The following is a 21,495-nucleotide window of genomic DNA, read 5'->3' as shown; positions in this document are numbered from 1 at the left end:
CGCTGACAAGAGGTGGTTGCGGAGCTGGTGGGTGATATGGGCTAGCTGCAAGCGCATGTGTGTGTGTAGCATGTGCCTATGCGTGCGCACATAGTCACGCATACACAACTATTTATTATTTTTTGCAAGCTTCTTTGTGTTTGTGAATGCAGCGGCGCGTTCTGCCTCCGTTTGGCGCTGCCTCAGCTGTTTTTTGGGTGTAAATATTCGCATTTGCATGCAAGAAACCCAACTGCTTGCCGAACGCAAACGCTTGTGCAACCACATACAGCCACACACTTGGTTACGTGTAGGTTGGTTGTCAGCGGCTTTTGTTCTGGCTTCTCCGGCAGCTCCGGCGCACCGGTTGTTCGTGCTGCAAGGCGTTCTTCGACTGGTTTCTGCGGCGCGCGTAGCAGTGGATTGGGCGGTGCCACCATCGATAGGCCTCCTTACATGCCAGCTACGTGTATATGCATCGATTATTGCATATCGCCACGCATACACATACACGCACACTTACGAGTATATAGTAGATTATGCGATATTTACACTTTTACAAGTCTGCATGCAAGGCATGTTCTTAGGCAACGTAATCAAGTGCTGCATTAACTACTCGTAATACGCCGCTGCAACTTATATACCATACATTTAGATGTAGCGTGTTGTGTGGCAGTCAACTCACGTCTGTATGTACATATATCTGTATATATGTATATGTAATGTTTATGCATGTATTATCGCTGGTTGCATACCGAGGCATCCATTTCTAAGAATTTTAATTGAAATTCACTTGAAAGTATTTGAAATAATAAAATAAATCAAAATTGATGGTCTCTCATACAATGCGATGCTCACATTATTTTTGGGAATTCTAATTGCAACAACGGTTTTACTTTGATAGAATTGCATGAACCTTCCTTTCGTCTATTACGAATGATTTATAGTATATGCCTTTTTATGGAAAGCAATTAGTAGTTTAGAAAATTTGTAAAGTTTTCCTAAATACAGTATTCAACCGATAATCCACCCAACGAAACATGTGAAAGAAACAAATTTATAAAGTTTTAACCTAGGGCCTCATAATTAATTTAATGAAAGTGAAATGGTTTTGGTCGGAATAAGAAATGTCGCCACAAACTAAAAATCTTTATCTGAGTGTGCTAACCATATACATAGATATATAGAAAATTTTGTCAAAGCTTCATAATATTTCATCTAATCGTTGTGAAGTTACTGTTCTCAAAGTGACGCCATTTTTGATGCTTTTGTTTATAATGAAAAAGTGAAATTCGTTTTTTGATAAAACAGTTTTTTATGAGAAAAACAAAACAACTTTGATGCGACAACTCTGCCTTTTAATATTTACAGGTCAACTACCGGTTTGCTGATTTTCGTCATGAGTTTTAACACAATTGGTAAACCTTTTATAGAAACGCCCCAAGAGGCAAGAACGCACTACCGAATATCTGTACATGCTGGATGACAGTTACATGCATATTATTTCGAAAAATAAGTTCATACATTCAAAAGAACATTATTTCATTCATTCAAAAATATTATAATCATTCACTCAACAAAACAACAACAAAAATAAGCAAAATATAGCAATAGAAAAAAAGAAGAAGAAAGATAATTCCACGAAATTAGTCTTTATGAGGTCATATTTTCTACAAGATTTTACAAAAACGAGTTTTCTATTACGTTTTTCAAAGGAATATCATACAAGTTAGTTAACGACAGGTGGCGGATTCCTAGGTGGAAATGTTTGTAACGTTCCCAAATAGGTAGAAGAAAAAAAGCTGACGAACATTTTCGATCCATTTATTCAGACACGAAAACAAATGGCGTCAGAACTGAAACTTGTCTGAGAAAAAACAATAAACTGCGGTCGACAAACAAAACGCAAAAATTTCTTCGTGATACCTCGCGAAGAATACTACAGGGATAGTGTACATTCTTTTGTTGAACACAATCGGCGACGATATGAAGACGCATTTTTCTAGAGAAGTATTGGATTGGATTCAACTGAGTTTGCTGCTTCCAGAAAAAGTGGTTTGAAATTCAAACAAATGGAAAATCTTATTGATTGTTTGATAGATAGATTCAAAGGCCTTTTGGATAATGACAACATCGTGTCACGTTTGAAGGTCAAAGTGGAACTTGATCACTGGCTGTGCCATTAGGGGCAGAGGCAAAAGTCAAAATACAAGTTACCGACTATTGCATTGGATACATGGAAGAACTGCGATGTAGACCAATACCCATAATTCATAGTTTTATTCGCATATTCTGCACACTTCCTGCGACGAATGCGTGCTCTGAACATTATTTTTCGACACTTCGCCGCATGAAAACGTGGCTGAGGACGAACATGCTTCAAGATAGAGTGATCGGCCTGGCGTTGCTACAAACGCCTCATGACATTGAAGTCACTGTAGAAGAAGTTCTCGAAAAATTTTCAAAACTTGGCTCACATTGTTTTGTTTAGTGAATTTTTTCTATTTAATACACGAACTGTCTGACAGTATTGTGTATTGCAATAAAGTCGTGTGGGTGACACGACTACGATTTATACTGTATTTTTACAATTAAGTAAGATTTCAAGCAAGAGTGTAAAAACGGGAGAATAATTTTGTTTTTGATTTTATGAGTCCGGTTCAAATTCTAACATATCATCTCATGTTTTCCATATCCAATTCAAGCATAAATAGAATATATATATATTTTTTTTTTGTATACTCTGAACTGGGTATACAATATTAACTTTGCTAGGAAGCCTGTAACATCCAGAAGGAAATCTCAGAGACCCTAAGAAATACTATATGTTTACTTCATCAGAGTGACGAGCTAAGTGGATTTAGACAAGTTCATCTGCCTATACTCTCTCCAAGTAGCTGCTTATTTGACGGAACCGCCGATATCGGGCCACTATATCATATAACTCTCACACAAACTCAACATTCAAAATTAAGTTCCTATGTAGAAACTTCGTTATTTGTGAAGAGCTTCAGTGCAACAGAAGTTAAAGTTTTTTTAATCATATTCCATAATACCCTTTTTGATTACTTGAAAGTGAAACGCTGAAGACTTTAATTTAATGCTTCTACATTTACTGATTATTGTGGAATGTACCAGCTCTTTGTTTATATTTATCGCGCTTGCGATATTGACTGGGTGTGCGACACGAACGTGCGCATTACAGAATTCTCATATCTTATCTCAGATGACAAGATTATTATATTAGTAACGATATTAATAAGCACAAATACAAATCTTTAGAAGTTCTTAAAGTAAGTGATAAAATCAGTAATGTTTGTGATACAGAGAACTGTAAATTCACGCATAATATATTCATACAATGGTGACTCGAATAAATATCAGTGAAGAGCGATTTTAATTATATTATAAAAATTAGTAATTCGTAAATCTCATTCACTATGTCAGATAATGATCAATAGTCGATCATAATTTTAAATGCTCCCAGGAAAGGATTTATTCGATTTTTTCCATTACAAACACAAAAAATATATCTTTGTTTTGGCATTAATTTAATAATTGATGTAAAATCTATTTCGAATGCAACTCTGAACGCTTTGTATGCAAAAATTTTTGACGAGAGATGACAAGTCTTCCTTAGACGTCACGCATCACTAATTACTGCGAAATATTCACCCAAACTAACAGCAAATTGTAGATTAGTATGTAAATAAGACGCTGAAGTACAGTTAATTTGTTTACAACACTGATGTAACGAGAAGCACACATAGAAATAGAAGAACCACTGTAGAAAAACCGCACGACTTTCAGGCCACAACAGCGTCAGTTGATTTGCCACACAGATTAGCTGTTATTGGGCTATTATTTATTTTCTGATACTTCCGCACATTTTTAGCATTGCAGACTAACCGAATATCAAGAACTCGCACACTACATTCTAACTAGAATTAGAATTGGAACTAGAAGAGTTCTTTCGACTGTTCTTTTTCAACTTCAACGATAATGCCGTACGCCGTATATGCTGCCACTCCCCATCCCGGTCTAGGTAATTGCCCAGTACCGGTTTGCGAGCAACTTAGAAGTTCAATGGCAATAACAACAATAACAACAACAACAAGACAGCTAAAGTAATCAGCATGCGGTCATAATGATGATGCTGCCGATGCGCCGACTGTTGATTAAGCTGATGTTGAGGATACACACGGTGGGGAAGATGCGGCGCTGTCTGCGTGGAAGGTGCGTCTTGGTAAAAACTTTTTCTACCACATTCTGATTACAGTGTGTAAGAAGAAGAAGTAGCAGAAGAGTAAGCAGCGGCAGAAGCCACCACTGCTGTGGCACAAATGAGCAAAAAGGAACTCAACAAAAATCATTAAATTTATTATAGTTCACTTGAGTCCGTTCATTTGGTTAGCATGCCAGAGCAGCAGCAGCAGCTGCTGGAATAACAACAACAGCAACAACAACAACGCCTTAGCTGCTCTACACATATTATACGCTGTTTCTACAATAAATTCAATCACTGCAGGCCAACACAGATTTTAGCCATTTTTACGCCCTGCCGTGTGTATGCGTGTAGCGCTAGCTGTTTTTGCATTTGTTGCTGTGCGCTTTTGTGTATTCTTCTTCCCTCTTATTCTGCTTCTTCTTCTGCCTGATTTGTTGTTATCGCTTAACCTCCATGCGAACGCTGAGTCAGTAGTGCTGGTATTTTTGCTATAGTTGTTGTTGTTGCCTTTGCCAATGCATAGAATAAAAGATCAAGTTCGTTGCTTAAGTCTTTTGTTTCGCAGTCGCTGTTGCTGTTTCTGTTTTTGCTATTTTGTCACTTCCCTTGCGCATTAAAATATCCGCAAACGGCGCAACCGCAGGCACAGCAACAAAGTAACGATTACAATAACAACAATTACAACAACAATAACAGCGTTAGCATCTGCAATACGAAATTGAACCACAATTTTGCCGTCATCGGGCATTCCGGCATGCGGCAGCGGCAGCGTCATCGACAGTCGCGAGTCATTAGCGCTAGCGCCCAACACCAACAGCAAGCGCAACGGCACAACTGCCTCAAGTAACAGTAACAACAACATGCAATTGCTATGGCCGTGTCATTTAGTCAGTTGGCCACAGCTCTAAACACTATTATCATCATCTCCAAACACATACTCTACATATGTATATGTATGTGTGTATGTATGTATGTAATCGTAAAGGCCGTTTAACGCTTGTGCTCGGTGCGTGGCTGAGGTCGGTGGTTAAAGGAGGTGTTCATAGAAGGCCGTCCGAGCAGCAGCCGTCACCACCGCGACCGCTTGCCGGATTTTGAATCGACGAAACACTTTTGTGATACACAATTTTACCTTTTCTCTGTTGCTCTGTTGTATTTGATTTCTGCAGCTGATCGCCTATGCAATCTTGTTGCTATTTTATTTAGATATTTGCTGCGTTTTGTGTTTATTTGTTTGATTGTCTTTCACAATTGTTACGTAGTTTGAAGTATCATGCTTGTTGTTTTTGTCTTGTGTGTGTTTATTTGATTTGTTGTATTTATATTTTATGCACTGCTAATTATGTATTTCATTTCATTTGTTTTTTGTTATTGTTGTTTCGTTTTTTTCTGTTTTGTGTACTCCAAGGTTGCATTAAATCGATTTTCGACCGCAGTTACCGTTATGTGGGTTTTTTCGATTTTAATTCTCTTTAAAATTACTTTGTAATTTTTTATTTTGAATTAATTTTTGTTGCTGATTTATTTTTGTATGGGAATTGCTGAAACCAATGTTTTTGTATAAGAAATTTGTTATTTTTCATTAATTAGTTTTCTATGTAATTAATTAATTAAGTATTTTAATTTGTTGATTATATTGTTAATCTATTTTAAACCAATTTTTTTAATTTCTGTAGGTTTTTTAATATTTTTCATTAATTAATTTCCTAAGTCATTGATTAATTTTTTTTTTAATTTGTTAGTATCTTAATTTTTTTTATTATTTTATCACAAGTTTATAATTTTTATAATTTATTTAATTTAATATTCTTTCATTAATAACTTTTTTCTTATTAATTTACTAATTTTTTTATTAGTGTTTTTCATATTTCTTCATAATTTTTTATAATTTTCTTTTTTAATTTTTATAATAAATCAACCGTTTGCAATGTTTTCATTACTAATTATTTGTTATTAATTAATTGATATGATTAATTTAATGCTTTTTTCATTTCTTGGTGTTTCATTATTTTTTTTTAATTTTTGTAATCATTTTATTTTAATTTTTTCACTGTATTCTGCTTATTTCTTGACTTTTTTAATCTGTTTAAATTTTTTATAATATTTAACAAAAATAATTGATTTTCTTAATGAATTTATTTTAATTGTTTATTATTAATTTTCAACTTTTTGAATTTATAAATTTTTTCTTGTTATATTTTATTTTATTTATAACAATTAACCGCACCCAATATCAAATTACTTAATTATTATCAATTTTATTTTTTAAATATTTTTCCATAAGTTTTTTAATTTCTTTCTTTTGAATTTATTAATTTATTTTCAATGAATTTTTATTTTATTTTCTATTTTTTTCTAAATATTTTTTAATTTAATTTTAATTTTTTTAATATTTTTTTATTTTTTTTCAATTAATCTTTAATTTTAGCAGCTTGCAGAAATTTTTTCTTGCCTGCTTAGTCAACACACTTGATATTTGCTATAAATAATTAATTAATTAGTGTGAAAGCAAGTCGAATGCCTTGGGTGTTTTCTTCCTCTTTTGCTTTTTCTTCTACCCTTTTCTCCAATTTGCATAATATCCCATGTAAGTTATAAACAGAGCAAGATGTTATTATTATTTTTATAGACAAAAAAACACATACACACACATGCACACAAAGCGAGCTGGAAATATGAACTGTATCTTGCGTACACACGTTCGCCTCCTCAAGCCAGCGTTTACTTGCCTTCGTACCGCACAAGCTACACCGTCGATAAAGCGCGTTCAAAACTATAACTGACCGTCGCGCATGCCAAACAACAACTGATTGCGGCAAACACTCAGCCACGAAGAGGCAGAGACTTTTTTGCTGCCAACCACCACTACCAACGCGAAGCACTTGAGCGGCGCACCAACGCGCCAGCGGCAGCCAAAAGTGTTGCTGTTGTCTGTTGTACCACTCTGTGGCTGTGGCTGTGGCTTTTTCTTCAAGTTTGTATAGCTCAGCCAACTTCGTGGTGGCGCTGCCATTCTGCTAACTCGGGCTTATGTGTTTAAGCATAGCAGCTGAAACCTTAGCTATGGATGCGGCGTTAACCGCAGCGCACTACTCTGCAGCCGCACAGCTCGGCAGCATGATGCAACTCGTTCCGGTGTTTGTTTTGTTGTTGTTCTAGATGTTGGCATGCTACATTGCTACGTTTTTGTTGCTAATGGAGATGAGCGCTTGCTTAATGGCCAGCCATGGCATAACTTCTAATGAAAGCCAAACTTCGGAGAAAAGAAAGAGCTGTAAGTTGCTGTTATTTGCAATCGTAACTCGTCGGCGCTGAGCATATTTGTGGCAGCTTTAACTAACTACGGCTTGAGTTGTGTGCAGCTTCTATTACAACGCCATTGCCATGCTATGGCAGCAGACTGGAGTGTTCATCTCCGGTTGTGGCTGCTTGGCATTTGCTTTTGCGTGTTTTTTTTCGCTTTTATATAATCATTAATTTTTGTTGTTGTTTTCTTGGCTTTTTTGTTGCTAGAATACAGCTGAGCGCTCCTTTTCTGACATTTATTGCGCTGTTGCTTTGTTTTTTAGAAACAGTTGAAGTTGTTTAGGGTTGGTTTATGAAACAAAAGACTGCAGCAGCAAACCTGATTTTCGCTTTGGCCACAAAGTGAATAAAAATAAACACAGGTTTGTAGTCTACACGCTTCAAAACTGTGTGTGTGTGCGTGTTGGCTGTCTACAAGAAGAAGTTGCTCTCGCATTGAAGATGCTTTCTGACTCTCACAGCGAAAGGGCGACGAAGAGTTGGGTTTTCGGCGCAAAGCTATTGAGTTTGACTCTAGTGCAAATAGTAATATGGCAAACTGGGTGTATTAGCAAGCATTATATCGTATAATTTTGTTTGTTCAAACACATATTTCAATGGTTAGCATAACGAATGTGCGCTATTAATAGTTCACAATTTGTTCCCATGCGAAATTTTTGCTTTTGTTTGAGGCTGGTTGCCAGCTCGTGGATAATGGATTGAAATAGAAGCTCAAATAAAAATGTTTAATTAAATTAAAATTAATTAGTAATGGTTTTAACAATAGTTGGTAATAAAAAATTATATTTCTGGCATGAAAGCACATCTCTAGACCTTGTAGGCTTCACTTTTTGTCGTAATTAATCAAAGATCATATGAAAAATGGAAGAAGAAAAGTATTGCATCCAGAAACCTTTTCAAAATCGTTAAATATGTTTTAAAGAGCAAAATATTTGACAAAGTCATAACTTAGGTAGCATAACTAAATAATATTAATGTCAAAAGGCGAGAAAGAAGTTAATTTTTAATATTTTTTTTGCTTTCCGAGGAAATATGTTTACCAGATAGGTATTTTCTTAAGACAGAGCGAAGACGTAAACGATCAAGAACGCTCTAAGAAATCCCCTTTTCAGTTGTATTGCGCTGAAGCGCATTCTCTGTGGATAGTTACGCCAGCACAACAACAATGAATACTCCTTCTCATCAACTTGTTTGCTTGAAAATTTCAAAACACTTGTATTGGGACGTTGCGTTACAGCCCGCTCTTGTAACGTTCCTTTACTAAAAAAATAATAACTCTAGTGAATCCTCTAAACAGAATATGTTCAATTAAATTACAGCTGTTCTCGAAACGCAAATTCTTGGTATAAATTTGTTGCGTTTATTGTTTCAAGTATGTCAAGCAACTCAAGGTTATAGCAGTAAGTTGTAAATTGCGATGAAATTTATTAAGATTGTGCATTACGGCACTTTAAAAACTATTACTACGACCATAAAATCATGAATAATATGTCTAGAAGACTTCTCTGACTTCTCACTTTACATAATAACGTAACACTGGAGAATGATAGTAAGTAGTCTCAGTCAATTGACAAGGCTTGCATAATATCTCGGTAGTTGATAGTAACTGTATAAGGTATGAGAAGCAGTTTTCTAAATGTACTTGTATATTAGTTTCAAAAATCTTTCAATCATAGGCATTTTGAAAGGAAAAAATATTTTTTAAGTAGAGCTCTTGGTATACGACTAATCGTCTAACCGTATTCGACTAATAATATTCGTTTTGCAGTGTCCGGATAATCGTAAGTCGTCGGCTATTCGATTAACCGTTCATTTTTGACCGGTCGTTGTTGATTATCATATAATAAGCGTTCAACTTCTACAAATTTTTCTACGTATGTATATAGGTTTATAGAAACTTTGCAGCACAAAACAAAGAATGCTTGGCTTTTAAACAATTTTCATTTATTCAAACACTCGCCGCAGAGCAACTATTACGACTATTCGTATAATATTAATCGGTTAATATTCAAACGATCGGTTACAAACCGGATATTCGAATAATTCTAATCGAACCTAATTAAGATGTTTGTTACACTTTACATCTTCTGACATTTTGAAAAAATCCCTTAAATATATTAGTTTTTAAGAAAAAAATAGTGTGATCAAATTTGATCCGGACTGAAAAAACATTTACACGTCATTTAAGGGGTTACATGGGTTTACGGGTTTTAAAAAAATTATTATCTTATTAAATTCTACAACACCTCTAGAATATTGTCCTAAATTTTCAATTGATCCGGGTAATAGTTTCGGAGATACAGTCTTGAGAACTTGGGTGCTCGAGGCTACTTAAGCTAAGTATGCCGCCTTTAAAAGCGTTTTTCTCGAAACTGTATTTTTGAAGTCGATTGGCAAAATTTCTCGAGAACTACTCAACCGATCTTCATGAAACCTTACACAGGTCTTTGAGATACAATTCTTAAGGACTTAGACGAAGGGTTTTTTTGATTGCAACTGCTTGAAAAAAAAATATCGCGAAATTTTCACTGAAATTTTCGTGTTTTTTGTAAAAATGTTTAGTGTTTAATATTTTTTTCCAAAAATTTCAGAATTTTTTTGTCATACACTATGTTTGTAATTATAAAAAATTGTAATAAAATATTTAGTTTTTTATATGAGAAAAAAATTGTTGAAAAAGTCTGCTTTTTACCCGAGGAAATCCATGTAACCCCTTAAGAAAATCGTCTGATCGAATTTGACCCGGACTGAAAAAAAACATTTCCTCGTCTTTCAATACAAATCTCTTTATTTAATTCTACATAGGTTTGTCTCAGCTGGGATAACCTTCAGCGCCTTCAACGAGTTTTTTTTTCGGTTACGGCTCATTTTTAGAGCTTTAATCTCTAGATTGTCCACAGTTTCGGCGTCATATTAATAAAGCCAGGTCTTATCACCAGTAATTTTGCGTTAAGCTAAGTAGTCAAACTTCTCGAGTCGTTAAAACAGCTGATAAACACACAATAATGAATATGGAAAAAAAATTAATTCAATTAAATTTCAAAATTAAGACAAACATAAAAGTTGTACACTTCTAGAAAAAAATAGTTTATCGATTCGGATTGCGGCGGGAAAGGTCAGGTCAAATTCGACCAGGGGATAAGTTCGATATTTGATCGTACTTTCAGAGCAATTGTTTTCTATATAAACCTTAGGAAACTTTTTAAAATAGCAAGAGTTATATTTTTAATACAACAACAACAACTTATAATATATTTATTATAAAGCTTACGCGCAATATCTTCTACTCTACATTTAGTCTAGCATACCTTATCAAATACACACATGCACACAAACCAAAATACATATAACTATTTATTTATAAGTGCTTGGATATCAGCAATAATTACATTTAATCGCAAGCAATATTTTGCACTAAATGCCACCGGCTTCACCGGCTTAAGCGCGCCACAATGGGCTTATGCACAAACACATTAAAATTCGTATAAATTTGCCTTTCCCTCATTATTAGCTGAAAATTCGCAATTTGGCTAGAAAAAATGCAACCAAAGCAACGAGTACTTCAACTTCGATAACCGGACTGGGGCTAATATTAAGACCAACCAGCTTGCCTGCCTATCAGGCCGCAGCCGCAGCCGCCAACCAACAGCCACAGTCAGCTAGTCAGCCAGCTGGCTACACAACAAGTATCTAACAGCAAGCCGCATATATATTATTATCATTTTTTGGTTTCCTTTTTTTGCGAAATTATTTCTGCGAATAGTCAAAAATGCCTACACCGCGGCGCTGTGTGTTTGTGTGTGTGTACAATTGTTTCGTCTAGAGTCTAGACCAATAATACAAAGTTGCTTGGAAAATATTTGCATTTGCAACTGTTGGTAGCGAGCAATATACTTTTTTGTTTTTGTTGTTTTTCTGTTCTTTAGCTTGAATGTAGAACGCGTGCTGAAGCCGTAGCAAATTTCGATTTGCCACAGCACAGTTCTACAAGCCACAGCTACCACAAAATTCAATTCTCTCAATACATACAATTTCAAGTGTTCTAATAAAGTTTGTGAGTTCAAAAATTAAAAAAAATAAATAAAAAATGTGAATAACAGAAAAGGTCGTGCCACTCACCTCGTCCGAGAAATCGCCTAGATTGCGCACATCTTCCGTTTCTAGGTAATCCTTGACCTCCTCGTGTGTAATCACGCGTTTGTCGTTCGATTCGCTTACTAGCCCGTCTGCTGGGCGCGGCACCATTTTCTTAATAATTTTGGAGTTTTCAGCTGGCAGCACAGCCACTTGACCGTCAACGGTGTCAGGCGCCTCAAGTGCACCGCCATTGGCCTCCACTGCTATACTATCGATGGGTATACCTAAATCGCGTTTCTGAAATGAAATTTGGAGTTGTGAATAATATTTTGTTAATGAGTAATGTTTTTTTAACTTCATAAATGTGCGTTAGGGTGAGCCGAAAACTAAACTATCGAATTTAGTGGTTAAAATTACCATATATGCAGTGATTGCTTCAAACTTTTGAATTGAAAAAAAAAACTGGGATGGATGTTTTAGGAAATTTTAGGCTCTACAAGAATCCGGAAAGTAAAAAAATTGTATTGTTGAATGACGATTATATATCTTTTAAAGGTTATTATATATCCCTTAAGCTAAAAATTCTGTTTTGCAAGGATGATTTTACTCTGTGCATACGTTAATTTGAACCAGAAAATTCGATGGTTTATTTTTATGGCTCACTTTAATATATATATATTAATCTTCAAGCAACAACGATTTCATCATTTCATATTCTAATGCTTAAAATATTAATTAAATCAAAAATCAGCTTCCAAACAGAGGCTTACTTAGGACCTAAGCTTGTGTGGATAAGAGTAAAAAATTACCCGCGATGCCATTTGGAACAGCGAATCGGACCACAACCTAACTACAACTTCCCACACAACGAAATAAATATGTATGTAATCTCAACAGCTTTACAATGACTATATACTTACATACATATGTCTATTACAACTTTCTTTTAGGAATTGTTCCCATAAAATGAGTATAAGGAGCTCTGCTCCTGCGCTTGACTTTACACCTTATATACCGGCCTCTATAATAGATTTCTTGGTATAGTTGTGTGAATATGTTGTACTGAGCATATTGTGAGCGAATTTCCGATGTTTGGACATAAAGAGAACTATGTTATATTCTTTAAACTCTGTCAATATCTTCTGTTAATGGTTTACATGCAGTAATATTCGTCCATATTTTGACTTTGGACTCGGATAACAAGAAGGCAGGAAAGCTTTGAATTTTTATAGTCTGAACCGGGACTATTAGGTTTCCCAGAAGGAAACGTTGAAGGCTGTGGTGATGTTACAATGTTCCATTTAAAACTTTTTTTAATTTTTCGCGGTTACATAAAATTAAGTTTTTTATGTTAAAAAAATCCTAAAAACTGTGAGAAGTTAATTTTGACTCTAATCCCTTTCTTTTCGAAATTTTTTATTTGTTTTTGAAAAATTGAGTAACCGGCAGGTTTTATCGAAAATCTTCAAAGGAATAGTTGTCGGAAAATAAATTTCGGACAAAAAAGCCTGTACCTTCAGGTCATAAAAGTGCTTTATTTCAGAGATGTGAACAATTTTATAAAAAATAGTAAAGAAAAGCAAAGAATTCAAAAAAATTATGGAACCCCTAATGTAAATACGCGAATTTGTACCTCTGTCTGAAAATTTTCACACGTCTTTTTTTTACTAAGTAGCTATGCATTTCTCAGAACCCTTGATATCGGACCACTATAGTACATTTAAAGCCCATGTATAGAAAACTTTTTTACTTGACAAGATATCTTTACGAAATTAGATGTTCGCGACTGCGCTCCAATCCCCGAAAATATTGTTCCGATGGAACCACTATAGCATATAACTGGGGATCCAAGTAGAGGTACTTTTTTCAAAAGCATTTTTTGACAGATCACGCGTGAATCGTGGCACGCTGATATGTTAGTTTTCTTCAGTATTGTTTGGCATTTCATCGTGGAAAGACTTACACATGAACAACGTTTACAAATAGTTCAACTTTATTACGTAAATTCACGTTCTAAGAAAAATGTATTTCGCGCGCTTTCCTCAACTTATGGGCAATATAATCGGCCTACTGAGCGTTCTATTCGCAACACAATCACCCACCTTGAGACCCAGTACTCATTATTGAATAATATTGGACCGAATAGACCACGTCCAGCAGTAAAGAGATTATAGCAGCCTTAGCTGAAAGTATTCACGAAGACCGGGAAGAGTCAATACGGCGCCGTTTGCAGCAACTCGGACTGACGTATGAAACAATTTGGGACATTTTACGTCGAGATCTTAAATTGATAGCGTATAAAATACAGCTGTTGCAAGAACTGAAGCTGTTTTTGGAAAGTTGCAAGAAAGTCCGACGTTTTCGAACAAAGTTTAGTTCAGCGATGAGGTCCATTTCTGGCTCAAAGGATATGTAAAGAATCAAAATAGCCACATTTGGGGCGAAGATCAATCTGAAGAGCTGCCATTTCATCTAAAAAAACAACACTTTGGTGTGATTTGTGAGCCGGTGGAATCATCGGTCCATATTTCATTAAAAATTCCGGTGAGAACATAACCATCAATGGCGATCGTTATCGCGTCATGATAACCGACTATTTGATGCCTAAAATTGACCATCTGAGACGTTGGCCCAGTGAACATTTGAAAGAGATAATCTTCAAAAAATAAATACCAAAGAATGTTCTTTCGAATGATTATAAACATTCCCCACTAAATTTAAAGCTTTTGTGTTGTTTCTTTGGCAAAGTAGGGAGCTTCGAAATGAGTCACTATTTAATTGGCTTCCCTCTGAAAATAATTTTTCAAAATTTTTAAATAATATTATATTACAATACACAGTTTATTTTTTCCAACCTATTATCATTTCTACGCATTGATATTATTTTAATTTGATTTATCCAATCGCGCAACATTATATATAATTTTTATTGTTCCTCATTTTATTTCTATTATAAGTTATTCTTGCATTTTTATTTTTATTTGACACATTTACACAAACATAACTGTAAAATTTCATTGACACATTTATATATAAGTATATATAATACATACAAACATATATATTATTAAACATTTGATTTTTTTCCTTTCAAACTCACCTCTGTTGTTTCCGTTTCCTGTTTATCTGTATCTTCCGTCGTATTCGTTGAGACAATTGGCCCTGAATCTTCCACCACTTTGCCATCCTCCAGCACCAATTGCCGCTTTACGCGTGTCTCTATTTGGCGTGTTGTTGTAAGTTCGGTTTTTCTTTTTGTTATCCATTCTTCTGCAGAAGAGAAATAAACAAAAATTAAACACATATTAGTAAAATGAGAAATAAAGTGCTAAGCTGGCGTTATGATTTGACTGTAATGCATGCGCCTAAAAGTATGCTATGATAGATGCACTTAATAAGACTTACACTGAGAAAATTTTTTATATAGTTTTGAACGAAATTACATATGGACGGAAATACATATTGATACATGCAATTCTTACATGATAAATACAATTTGGTTTGAATTGAAGAATGTATATTTGAGAAATATTTTTAGTTAGCCAATTTCAATATATTTGGATTATGTTTAATTATGAAAAAATAAATAAGAAATATTTAAAAAAATATATACAATTTTAATTGCATGTGACACATAGATTTATATCTCGTAATGTTGCTTTAGCCAAAATTTATTTTCTAAGAAAATTTCAAAATCGCACCAAAGTGGTTGTAATACAATTATTTGCAGCTTTACATTGAATATCTGCTTCTAAAACATAACTTTTATTATTCTTCAGCACATCATAAATTCAATTTACATTGTTTGTGCACATAATTTCCTTGTTACCGTTAAATTTGTACTAAACTTTGTATTAAAATTGTTAACAACCTGCCAAAACAACCCGAAACTAATTGCGAGCACCTTTTGTATATTGGCTAGGACTCCCACAAGTTGAGGCGATAAAAAGACACAATAAAAATGTGCTAAACTAATTAACCCACGCCAATAAATTAGCTTTGTGGAACACATTCAAAGCATGCTTAAATGGCAGCCAATAAAAACAACATACTCGTCTATGGGGAAACGTGAGCGTGGTGTGACAGCGACTGAGACAATAAAAATCTGTTTGCTTAGACCAAAAAATGGTAAACATGAAAATCTTTGTTGGCGAAAATGAAAAACTAGCAATTAAATGAAGCCAAACGTTAATGTGTGACAATTTGCAGCACTTAAGAGACGTCTACAAAACACCTTACAAGAAATGAAAACGTGGTTTAACCGTTACGTGAAAAATGAGGAGAATTTAAAATATAATTCAGTTGATATATTGCATAATATTAAAAATTAGATATTGGTATTGGTTTCACATTTGATGGCATAGAAATCTCTAATAGATATATTAGAGAATAGGTTCAAGTTGCCTGTAGATATAGTGTCAGAAAGCAATGTATATTGGGCGATAAGAAATTGCAAAGCCTTCAAATCATCGGACCAGGTGGCTCAATCTCAAAACCTGACGGCAGCCTCAAAAGTACATAATAGTCTGGTTAGTAACCATTCTTAAGAGATCGCTGCAATTAAACTTTATTCCTTCGTTATCAAATACTACTCTGATCAAATTGAAAGGTCAATTTCATCTCTTTCAAAGTAGTCCCCTCCCGTTGAAATACACTTATGCCAACGAAATTTCCAGTCCTCATATGAATTTGCTGAACAGCCAGAAGTTACACGAAGATAAATCAGGCGAATGCCATGGTTGCACCATATTAGTTGGAAATGTTGCCAAATGATCACAAATAACCAATTTAATAATTAATTTAGACATGGTAAAAATTAAAAAATTCACTTTTATCTTTTTATTGAATATTTTGAGAAAAAATTTACGGATTCGAAAAAAATGCGAAATATAAATTAAAAATTCATCAATCAATTTGCTCACAGAAGTATATAACAAAAGGTTGGCAAAGTCTTACATACAAATCCGCAGGATTTCAGGCCACTTAGTCTCTTATTCCTCTTAAAGACTAATAGGTGTATTTCTATTAGTTTTTAAGAAACAAATTAAACTCAGAAAATCTGACTGTTTCGCAGCATGCGCATTCTAAAGGAAAATCCACAGAAACAGCACTAAGCTCAATAGTAGCAAAGATTTAAAAATCAAATAATAAGTCCTGGTTACCTCTTAGACATAGAAGTCGATTTTAGTAACACCCAGCCTGGGGCCATACTCAGCGTGCTTAAAGATTTGGACATCGCCGAATCTCCCAAAAAATTTATTGAACAGATGCTCATGGGTAGGTCCATAATTTTAAAGTTGGGAGCTTCAACGATCTGCAGATCTATCTGAAGAAGTACACATCAAGGAGGCGTGTTACCTCAACTTCTCTGGATCTTAACAATGAATAAAATGCTGTTGCTGTGTGGGGTACATGCTGTGGCCTTTTTTGACGATGTGGGGGTTTTGGATATAGGTAAATTCACGAATACCCTAACCAAACTTATGTAAACAGTATTAAATGACAGAAATAGTTGGACCTTGTCGTATGGACTAATACTTAAATGCTAGCAAAGCAGAGTTAGTATTGTTCACTGGGAAACACAGTACTTCAGAAGTCATGACGCCATTATTGAATGGTGCCAGGCTTACAATTGAAAATATGGCAGGCTGCTGAGACCTCATTTTTGAAACAGGAAGATTTCGTTGTAACCAAACTTGGGTGCCAGGGTGAAGAAAGCAACTACACCCTTTGACTCCTGCCCAAAATGAGAATAAACGCCTCGGATTAGTCATTCGCTCTACACAGTATTTGTTAGACCGATTATGACATGCGGTATATTGGTATGGCGGCCAATAATGGAAAATAAATAGGCGGTACGGCGTATAGAAAGCATACAAAAAGTAGTTATTTATGCATCAGTGGAGTATTCAAAACAACGCAAAGTAAATGTCAGACCAACTGGTAGCGAAGTCAGCTCTTGTACTGAGGAAATCCTCCCAATTAATCGCCTGCAATAAGGGACAGTTTATGATACTTAGTAAGTTATCGTTTCTACACATTATCACGGAATGTCGAAGTCTTACAGAGCTGGACCTAAATTTGGTCCCCAATATTACCTTCCTTTCCTGAGAAGAGTTAAAAAGGAGCGAGGTAGACAGGATGCAAGGATTAGCATCTATATGCATGTGTCCACCCTAGATAATCACCTTCTGTTTACCAGACTCTTCCAAGTGGAAAAATAAAAGTCTTGTTGTTCTGATATATACGGATAGTCAAGTAGCGTTAAAATTTCTGAAGTCTCCTACGGTTTCGTTATAGAATACTTTGATCTCTTAGTGGATGTAACAACATATTTCACGATAAACCTGCAATGGACTCCAAAGCATAATGATATCATTGGTTACTGTGAAGCAGATTAGACTCCGAAAAAGAGGGAATTTAAATGCCTCTGGGTATGTAGATATTTAATCGACGAACATGTTATAAAATTAGCTGAGTCCCGGTGGAGTCAATCCCTGACTTGCTGAACAAGGAGACAAACATGGCATGAGTGGAACAGGGGCCTCATATGCCGACTATTAAAATTCAAAACATCTTCTATTTGAATGCAAGACTCTGTACAGAAAAATAATTGCAACTATTGCACCGTTCCGAATGCTCAGTGAGCACCAAATCATTTGGAATCATTTAAATAAGACTGCATACAGAAAGAAGCTTTATGCATGAACGCTAAAACTGACGAAGAGCGTATTTCTATTTGCGAAATATTTTCACAAAATTTGGCATAGATTATTGTTCAAGACAACAACATTTTTTCTTATTACAGGAATACAGAAATCTTGTCACTCAACACTTTCTAAGAGACCGAACCAAAAGTAATTTCAGATCTAAAGGATTGTTTTATTTTATTGCTTGCTTCGAATAGGGAATACCCCTATTTGCAAAAAAAAAAAACTTAACCAAAAAATAAAAAGAAAATTGAAAATTTGCTCAAACACAGAATACGACCGCCGAAATTAGTCCAATAATTCAAAATTTGTGACTAAAACAAAAACCGCAAGAAACGCTATTTATGAACCTACCAAATATAGACTCATTCAGTTATATGGACATACATACATACATGGTTACGTAGATATGGCATGTATCACAGTTAGCGGTTCGCTATATTTTGCATTTTCATCTTATTTGCTTCTACTTTAATAAATACATTTTTTTTCTGTTTACATTTAGATTTTCTGAGAAACCTAATACGAACCTGCCTCCTGAGGCTTAGTCATGCCCCATGCTGGAGGTGCAACCTGAGCTGCTCAAAATGCTTACATACATATACACACCGCTACATATGTAGTGACATGAAAACAGCTAGCAGCTAACAGCTTATTGCTCTAATGTATGCCAAATAGACAGCTTAGCTGTCAGACAGACCAAGAGCTCCACCAGCAGCTTTATAAATAGTCAACTCACAAGCTGTTGTTAAGCTGAGTAGAGTGGAGGAGGAGGAAGAGGAGAGATAAGGGAATTGCGGCAAGCAGAGTTTGCGTTGCAGAAGCATGCTTAATATGCAGTTTTAGAGTCCACTGCTGGCTTACTGGCTGACTTACAAGCTGGTGCATTGTGTTCATGTGTCTGTGTATATTTCTGCTTACAATGCTATTATTGTTGTTGTTTTAGCTAAATATTATTATTGTTATTGTTTTTGTAGCACAGTTGTGTTGTTTTTGTTGTTGTATGTAAGCAACGTTGTGCTTGAGCGATTTTGCGTTTAGTTAAAGCTCTTACGTAACAAAGCCAAGGAATATGTGTGTGTGTATAAAATGTATGTATGTATTTGAGTTTTATATGTGTGCATGCTTTTTGCCTGTAACATTAAGAAACTCTATCATATATGTATGTGTGTGTTTGGCAAGCGCAACCTGCTGAAGAACAATGAAATTGTTGTTGCTAGCGATGCTGTACGCTTTTTATGTCGGCCAGTGGACAGCAATAAGCAACAAGAAGAAAAAAGCGTTAAATTCGACTGCACCGAAGCTATAATACCCTCCACACATGCATTCACTATAGCATAAAAGTGTATAAAAAGATCATTGTCTAGCTCGCTCAGTTTGTATGGCCGCTATTTGCTATATTGGTCCGATCTAAACTATATGTTCGGAGAGTGCAGGGTTGCTTAGGTCAATAATCTATGTCAAATTTCCGGAGGATATCTCCTCAAATAAAAAAGCTTCCTTACAAGAACTTGATTCCGAAGGTTCAGTTCAAAGGACAACTATATGCTTTAGAGGTCTGATATCAGCTAAAAACAAGCAGCTTATTGATTCAGTTTTATCAAAAATACCTACGAGTGATACAAAGCCTTCAAAGACGCTCGAGAGATCGTTGAAAACATGCCTGATCTGGACGACATTCGACCTCTTCCCGACTAATGAAAATAATGAAAAAGTAAAGGATATGGTGCTTAAAAATCGTCAGACAAATGAACTGAAACAAAACTCAGAAATCAAGAGAGATAATGATTTTGCTAGGCTCGTCCCGATAAAGCCGGATTTTTTTAATCATGCGAATTCCGATCCCACATTCATGGAGAACATTGAAACTGCCAATGAGACATGGGTTTATGAGTGTCACAGAGTCGATCGATTGCGTTTTATGTACAATTTTCGGGTACTTTTTTGTCACAAGTGTGTCTTACAAACTTCGTGGCAAACTCAATATACCCTGTGCAGGGTATAAAAGCAATATAACAACACAATATGGCAAAGCAAACTACTGAATGAAACCGTTTTTCCCGTTGCTGAAGCTTTTGTTCTGCACTCATACAACAGCACTTGCGCGCACACATACATATTCCATACAAGTGTATGTATGTGTGTTTCTAAGGCATTGCAGTCATAGAAGCAACGCTATCTAAGATTTTACTGCTATGCAGTTGTAGCGTTGCGGCTGGCTAGCGCGACGTGTCGCCACAATGAAATCACTGGACCATTAAAGGTCACTTGTACATCCAGCCAAGCAGTTATTTCTCAGACACAACAAGCGACGCCAGCGTTTGCTACCGCTCAGCAGGTCAGTAAGGTAAGCTCTCAGTCAGCATCAAATTGTTAACAACTCGGCGCGGTTTTGGGTTGAAATCTTGGCGCTGTTTATTCCTTATTTTTTATTCTTTGCTTTATGCTTGTTTACAATATTTTTTATTTTTGTTTTTGCTGTTGCACATACTTGGTTTTGTTGTCTTAAGTATTCGAATGAAATCGAAACATGCTGAAAGCAACGGACGCGTTTTGCTACAGTGCACTCGCATACAAGCGCACACCTTCACACATACACACAAGCTTCTACCTAAATAGTTAGGTGTGTGTGTGTGTGTTGGTGAATTATGCTTTAGCCATTAATTTAATATCAAAGTAACTAAGTAGCCGCTTAGTTACCTGTCGCGGTGTATCCGCATTTTTGCAATAGATAATTTATTTAGATAAGCATTTATTACTTTTGAGCTGTTTGTCAGGTAATGAATTGATAAAAACGAGAAAAAAATATTGAAATTAATAACAGGTGATAGCGTTCGGCATCGTTGATCAGGTGTATTGCTTAGAAAATACAGACATATGCATCGAGGCAAGCTTTTGAGTAATGTTTTACGCCTACAAATCTGATGGGTAATTATTTTGTTTTCATATTTTATCCGCCCTTTAGTATATTCGAACATCGATTCTTGTTTTCTGTCTCCAATAAAATATGGATGTTTCATATCTACAGTTTAAATTACTTATTTACAGATTTATAATTGTATTTCCATATTTGATTCAGTTTTTACTGTGAGCCCAAGCAGGACCGATGAGAGTGTAGATCAGTCGCCAGATTGTTCTGGAAAACTCCTTGGTTAAACGTTCTTTAGTAATTTTTTTTTAATTTGTAAAAAGCTA

At 35.3% G+C, this 21,495-nt stretch overlaps 1 protein-coding gene across 7 annotated transcripts in view; it reads right to left on the bottom strand.

The window, feature by feature from the left end:
• The window catches only part of LOC105224980 (uncharacterized), a 99,034-nt gene that overhangs the window by 20,972 nt on the left and 56,567 nt on the right, over positions 1-21,495 (bottom strand). For all 7 annotated transcript variants that reach the window (XM_019989780.3, XM_019989781.3, XM_049456308.1 and 4 more), the window contains 2 exons: positions 14,691-14,860; positions 11,633-11,887 (listed from right to left, as the gene is read on the bottom strand). In XM_019989780.3, the coding sequence (XP_019845339.2) occupies positions 11,633-11,887; positions 14,691-14,860 (425 nt within the window). The remainder of the gene's footprint in view (positions 1-11,632; positions 11,888-14,690; positions 14,861-21,495) is intronic.

The sequence above is a fragment of the Bactrocera dorsalis genome, chromosome 4 (assembly GCF_023373825.1).
Source record: "Bactrocera dorsalis isolate Fly_Bdor chromosome 4, ASM2337382v1, whole genome shotgun sequence".
Classification (NCBI taxonomy): Eukaryota; Metazoa; Arthropoda; class Insecta; order Diptera; family Tephritidae; genus Bactrocera; species Bactrocera dorsalis.
The sequence above is the reverse complement of the archived record's forward strand: the minus strand, read 5'-3'. Positions and strand labels throughout refer to the sequence as shown.